The 7,297-nt window shown below is 44.8% G+C and overlaps 1 protein-coding gene across 3 annotated transcripts in view; it reads right to left on the minus strand.

The window, feature by feature from the left end:
- Positions 1 to 7,297, minus strand: part of DHX9 (DExH-box helicase 9) — a 50,010-nt gene that overhangs the window by 3,471 nt on the left and 39,242 nt on the right. For all 3 annotated transcript variants that reach the window (XR_003094446.1, XM_014520724.2, XM_014520725.2), the window contains 4 exons: positions 4,533 to 4,694; positions 4,226 to 4,353; positions 2,916 to 3,145; positions 869 to 984 (listed from right to left, as the gene is read on the minus strand). Coding sequence is in view for 2 of the 3 variants with exons in the window: in XM_014520724.2 (XP_014376210.1) it covers positions 869 to 984; positions 2,916 to 3,145; positions 4,226 to 4,353; positions 4,533 to 4,694 (636 nt within the window). In the remaining variant the exon portion in view is untranslated. The remainder of the gene's footprint in view (positions 1 to 868; positions 985 to 2,915; positions 3,146 to 4,225; positions 4,354 to 4,532; positions 4,695 to 7,297) is intronic.

Consider the following 7,297-nt stretch of genomic DNA (forward strand, 5'->3'; position numbering starts at 1 on the left):
AGTGGGGGCCAGCCTTTTTGGCAGACATGCCAGATTAGCCTTGCACCTTCCCTGAGTGCCACTCTGATACCCTTTCCCTGCCTGCTCAGCTTTTGGCTTCTGCAATGTGCTCCCTGCCTGATCTGCTGCTCTGCTTTCTGCTCCCTGCCCTATCTGCCACAGTACTGTCTGTCCCCTCCCAATCTATGTGGCATACATGGAGGCTGTCCCTGCCACTTGTGGCACTCGTGTTGCAGGTTGGATACCCGTGATATAACCCAAGACAGAATGCTACAACAGGTCCAAAAGTGCAGGGGAGCCTCAACCTCTGAGAATACAAATCATTTTGCTATGAAGCATCTGACAACAAATAGCAAACAATGTTCTAATTATTAGAAGTAAGCCTTAACAGATCTGGGGAGTTAGCTGTCAGTAACCTTGTCTTACAGAATGGGAAACTGAGGTAAAGATGACAACGTGGCACAGAAAGCAGCGGAACCAGAAATAAGAAACTCAGTACTCCTGATCCTGCTGTGCATTAGCCATGAAGTTAGCTTTCCCTCTGCTTGTCTACTCATGTAGAGGCAACACTTATATCACCTTATGCAAACTCAAAAACCGAAAAAGTATCTTTCATGGACTTCAGCCAGGTCCTCATGTTTTTAATTTAGGAACCTAATCTATAAAATAAAAGGAGCTGCCAAAGTAAACCATTCCCTGCCTTACACACACCAAAGATAATGCTTTGATGAAATTAATCTGTTACTGCACAGTCTGACCTACATTTTCCCCGTTCTAAAGATACTTTTAGCTGTGATACCAGCTGCTTCCCTTCAGTCAATGCTCTCTCACACACTTAAACATCCATTATCAACTTGGAAATTCATACCAGTCATCTACAAGAATGATCTCTCCATCAGATAAGACTTTCTTTGAGGCAAACAGGAGCAGCTGCAGTGGGCTCACCAAAGTCATTCCTTTGGCAGAGATAGCTCTGGTTCGGATCTGCAGGTGGAAGGGGGGAAAAGAAAAACCCAGATCTTGAATAAGAAATGAAAACTGCACTACTTTGCAGTGTCCATGGGAACTAACAAATACACAAACACAAAATAATCCCAAGATTGTGATTTAAAGGGAACAGTAATGAGACAGATGCTTTGTGTTGATTTGGCAAACTCCAAAATCAGATTGGGCTGGTACAAACCAAAATTAATTCCTGTTTTAGAGCTGTTAAGTTGACCACGTGATATGGGTTTTGGGGTCTAAATGCAGTTCCTGTTGAAGATGTGTTACTCTTGCTGCTGGCAGACATTGAGACTGTCATGTGAATGGAGTCTAGGGAACTTTTTGCACCATCCTCAAAAATGTGACCTGTCATGCCAGATGTGCATGGCAAGCAATGTGATTTTTGGGTAGGACATAAAATTCCACACACCACAAAAGTGAAATTGCCAGCAAAAGGAGAGGGGGTAGTCTGGGACTACCCCAAGTTGATATTGAAAATTGGCACATTTAAAGCTGGCACATTTACTGCCTTGCCCTGCACAGGGATCTAAAGTGGGGTAAGGCAGCAAATGTTCCAGCTTTAGTGCTAGGCACAAGGGTTGCAAAGTTACCTGGGGAAGCAAAGGGGCTTCTCTGCTAGGAGGCCTGCAACTCCCCTGCCCAGCAACCCGCTGTTATCATTGGGACTGGGCAGCTCCTGGTACAATCTGTATCCAAGGCTGACAATCAGCTGACTGCTGGGACATATCACACATTCAAGTTTATGGCACCATGTTTTACATGGAAGATCTTTGCAGCTGGTTTGTCATTTTCTGGTGCTATAAATGTTTACGGTGCCATACAGAGCAATATGATGTTATGTTTCTGGTGCAATTATGTCTGCCCAAGCCCTTTATATAAACCATTTCATGTTTTGTCAGTGTTGACAGAATACACTGAGATGACTGAACTCCCACCTTAGAAATGGCCTGTACAAAGTTTGGGATGCACCCTTTCTGTGATGGTGTAGCAATGCTACCACTGCTGCACCTACCTTTTGGATCTGTCAGACCCCACCCCAGGCACTGGGATTAGACAAACATCCCTATATTGCAAGGCTGTAAATTGCTGGATAATTGTGCTAATACTACATGTTCATTTCAAGAAATAAGCCAATACATTCTGTACGTATAAAGAGAACCTTCAAAACATGGTCCGAACATAAAACAATAATATGACACCAGCTTGAAATGGCAGCCATGAATATGTGAAAAGCCACCATTCATCTTAAAAGGTGTGTCAACAAACCCCATTCTAAAGAGAATTCAATTTTATATACATCATTTCCAGGATTCGATGCAGTGGCAGATATTGTGGAGTGCAATAGAACAGCTAGACATGATAAAGCCTTGCTGAAAAGAGGAATTCAAATCCCTAGCTCCCAAATGCGTATCTAAATTTTCTCCCTTCTTTTGGGCAGAGGCAGAGGGGTGATGAATTCCCACTTGCCACCTTCAATACCCAAAGTCTCGCATGCATTCTGACTATAAAAACCAAAGCTTCCTGAATGCCAAAAGCCACAGCTGTCCCCTTTTCACTTCCTAAAGCCTCCAACTTCTCTCTGATTACCTGTCCAGCAGTTAATTTAATTTGTCAATACCAAACTAAGCAGCACACTGAATGTTCAATACTTTGGGGCCGTGCTAAATGTAAATTAAAACAATAAATACTACAGGAATTCTGAACTGAGCTGAAGAAGACAACAGTGAGAGGACAGAGCTTTGAACAAGGGTTTGGTACCAGAAAATTCCAGGCCGGAAATCCACTATGTTTTACTAACATTAAATTTGTCACCTAAAGAAAAGCAATCCAGTGCCTAGAAGGACCTTTTGAAGTGAAGCGATAAGGATCAGGGTAAAGCTTGGTAGCAGGGAGAATTTTAGACTCCTTACCTTTTCCCCAAAAACAAAGAAAGGACAGGGATACTTTAGGTCCTGGCTGCTGAAAGGGCAGTTGACAGATGATTTGTGAATAAGTGCATTGCGCCCCTCAGTGGTAAGAATCTTCCTTTTCTCCTTGTGGTAGCAGACATTAGGGTACACACCAAAAGCAAGCAGGGAGATCACAACATCCAGATTGTTATCTGGTCCGGTGTTGTTAAATGGTTGAGTCATCAAGCATTCTGTTGACAGAACAGAAAACTCTCTCTTATCCAGATCTGACAGAGCACAGCTTAGCTAAATTATTCAGGATATCAGACTTGACTGTTTATTGACCTGGGTATCTGTTCACACAGACATCTGTTCTCAAGTCTTCTGCACTCAGAAGATGATAACATTTACTGCTGCTTCACAAAAAATGTATTTGCTGTCAGTACATTAAACACATTTTCCATGATTCAAGAGTAACATGATTCAAGAGAGCTGAAAATAAAATCAAATTGAAGAGTCATTTCCCTTCTCTCCTGGTTTTTAAAAAAACACAAGGAGTCACAGGTTTGTTTGGCAGTTGCTGCATCAGCCTTATCCAGCTTTTGTTTTGGAGACATGTGTCTCCTAGAGAGGCAGGGCAGATGTTACTAATGTGCTTCTGGATTATCCAGTTTATTAATACAATTTAAGATTACTGCAGTACTTAACCTTGAGAGCAAAGGGAGGACAACTATTAAGTATTATTAAGCAAAATATTAAAATATCAGATCCGTCTGGACCTTCTAACATGGAACACATTTCTAAAGGAAGTTAAACAAATTCAGAACCTGGTCACCTTCAGGAAATGCTGAAAAACCCTTATCATCAAAACACCCCCTTTCATCATAAAAATGGATTATCACTATGCACCCCTCCTGCTGCACTTGCCAAGAATGGCTTTCCAACCCTGTATCTCTGTTCTAATCCTGGGGGAGATGGAGTGTCCCGAGTGACTGACTTCCTTACCATAATGCAAGAGTTGTGAGCAACTCTGCAGGTGACAATCTCGATCTTCTAAACCAGAAGGAAATGTGAATTTGGAGCACCCTTAAGAATTTAGCTCCACTTCTTCACTACACTCATAGATCCTTAATTGCAATTGCTAGGAGAGCACCAAATACATCTGGACAGACCCACATGAAAGTCGCTTTAACAATGGCAAACACTTCACTACGTACATGCATATTATGCTAGATCACAGCATGATGACTGGCAAACGGACAGTTTAAAACCCACTCAGCTTTCAGTATGAAAGAGGACAATACGGAATGACTACTTTCATGTAGTATTACCTTCTGGGAAGCCAGAATTAATGAGAATATCTTTGAGCTGAATTTTGGCTTCCCAAGTCATGCGAAGCGTAGCCATGTTGAGTCGTTTGTGTTCACAGAATCTTATTTCTGCCTCTTCACCACCCATTCTAGAAATGAAACAAAACACAGACCAAGCTGGACTTCAGAAGCTCACACCAGGAATAGGACAAATATTACACCTTGGCCATCCCAGCCATTTGGTTGATTAGTTAAGTTCTATGGTTATTCGCCCCACTTTAACCATAATCTTCCATTAAATTCTGCACTAAACCAACAATTAACATACCTTGCATCATCCCAAGCCTGGAAGACTGAAAGCAGGGCCACATGATCTGAAAACCTATTCCCAGCAAAGTGCCTGTGGACGTAACCCAGCCGTTTACCCTCACTGATGAAAGGTTCGGGGAAGCAGGTGGCAGCAGAGATGGTACAAACAGCATCCCCAACACTGAAACAGAAACCACAGAAGCAGGGATGTCCAACCTGTTAGACCTCCTGACATGAATAAAACCTTCCTTCTTAGAGACCCCACTACCTTAGCGCTCATCTCATTTCTCAGCACTCCACTGAGGTAGCATGTTAATTACCATATTTACTGGATTATAAAACAATCCCCAGTAACTTGATTTGATATATGGAAAATGTTTGATAGAGTTTTTCAGGTATAGAATCTAATTATTGGAAGTTTGTTTTGAATTTGTCAACCTCCCCTATGCCCTCTACCCCATCTCTGCATCCTCTTTTCCCCACTTTTAGTCAGACCTTGCTCTCCCTGACTACATGGAAGTAAGGAACAAATTTGAAAAAAATGACCTGGAAATAAACATGGCTACTGCAATTTGCATACAGTACCCATAAACTTAGCTTATGTAGAAATGATGCATTTTACTTTTGAAACTGCTGCAAGTTTTAAGACAGTTACTCTATAAACACATTTCTAAGTAGCACTTAAGCACTTACTTAAAGAAAATATAAACTTTTTTTTTATTTTAAGGAAATGTTTTTGCGTTCCAAGCCAAATCAGCTAAATCAATTCTAAATTTGTGAGTCATTCAAGAACCATAAGTGGCCCTGCTACTGGCAAATATCCTCCACCCCCACCTGGGGCCTCAGATGCTTCCAAATCATTTGGCAGACATCCTAGATGCAGGCCCAAGCCCAGAAGCTTGGGGTTCAGACACCCTCAAGTGTTGCTTGCCCTCAGCCATATGGCTGCAGGAGCAAACTAGGAAGGAGTCTCCCACTTCCATAAACTGGGTATAAAGCCAAGATCTTCCCACTAGAAATGAAAGTGGGGGGTTAACTATACATTACCTCTGCTTGGGTACTACCCTGTACCAGAAAAGCAGTTATCCCCAGCAACTAAGAAAAGTGCCTTAGTGGTATAAACCAAGGGTGGGTAAAATGCGGCCTGCCAGGCCATTCTACCTGGCCTGCGGGGCCCCTAAAACATTTAGAAAATTAATATTTATCTGCCCCTGGCTGCTTGTCATGCGGCCCTCGATGGCTTGTCAAAACTCAGTACGCGGTCCTTCGCCTGAAATAACTGCCCGCCCCTGGTATAAATGACGCATGATATTAGTCCAAAACCAAAAGGCTCTTGATTTACCATATACTTCATTGGGCTGGGCCCCACTGGAGTCAACAGTAGTTTAAGCCATGATGACCCCACAGCTCAGCATTGCTCAGTGTGTGTGTGTAGGCCAGATACACCCCACAAAGGAGCCATGTGCTAGCTAGCCCCCAACTCATGACTGGAACAGGGTGTTCTTGTCATGAGTCCTGGGAGCCTCCAAAATTGATACAGAGATGAGGTACAGGGCAAACTGGTCTGGCTTCAGCTCATGGAGGGCAGGGCCACACTATCATGTGACAGGCTGAGAGGGGCCAATAGAGGGATTTTGGGTACACTGTTTGGGTGCCCATTTGGTCATGTTTGCCAGGCATCTAAGGCTGGGGAAGAAACAGGAATTCTTGGAAATGGGAAAGGAAGGCGCTGCTCAGCTATAAGAGTAAAGAGGAAGTCTAAGTGTATGCAATGTAGTGGCTCGCTGTGAACTGACTAAAAGTTGGCACTGAGGGGGACTGTGCTCAGTGGGAACTCCCAAATATCTTTTTCAGGTGGACTATACCTATACAGGTTACAGGCTTGAATGGTTGAGTTTTGCTCAGTTGATGGAATTAGAATCTGATTTGGCCCACTTGACCTGAGACACACATTTATTTATTTGTTTTTTTAAAGTGTTTTATAGTCACTCTCAATGTTGGCTGCATTTAATCAACTTCATTACTGAGCACGTGCTGCTTTTAGCAGCAGTTCAAAGATAGGCAATGTATTTAATGCAGTTCCCATGTATGTGAATGTAAGATGGGAGGCTGTTTTTCCTGTTGTGATTGGGGGGGGAAAAACACCTCATCAATTCTAATATAATAAAAATGGTAGCACTTTCAGCTGTGTCTGTCTGTAACTCTCTGGGCCCAGTGCATATGCAGCTCCCGGTGCCTTACAGACAGACAGACAGACAGACAGAGGGGGCCATGGTGTGCTCCACCGCACAGTGGGGAAGGGAGGCAAGAGGAGGGGCGCATGGTTTTCGGCCCTGCGGGACGGCATGGCACATGGCTGTGTGGGGGCATGGCATGGGAGGCAGGGCATGGGGACATGACATGTGGCTGCAGGGTGCCGTGCAGGGAGTGGGGTGTGCAGCACGTGGCCGCGGGATGGTGCACGCCCCCCGTGCCCGCTCCCTGCGCAGCACCCTGTGGCTGCGCCCCCACCCCCTGCACAGGGATCACCCACCAGCTGCAGCCCTGGGGCACGCAGGGGTGTGGCATGAGGCGTGTGGGGAGCTGGCACGGGGGTGCACATGGCCGCAGGGCATGGTGCGCCCCCCACGCCTGCTCCCCGTGCGGCACTCTGTGGCCATGCCTCCACTCTACTCCACCCCTGTGGGGAGCGACTGCCAGCTGCGGCTGTGGGGCATGCAAGTGGGAGCGGGGCACGAATCAGAACACCAGCAGGAGAGGGGCAGGGAGGGAAGAGGGGAGATA

Source organism: Alligator sinensis, unplaced genomic scaffold, assembly GCF_000455745.1.
Source record: "Alligator sinensis unplaced genomic scaffold, ASM45574v1 scaffold471_2, whole genome shotgun sequence".
Taxonomy (NCBI): Eukaryota; Metazoa; Chordata; order Crocodylia; family Alligatoridae; genus Alligator; species Alligator sinensis.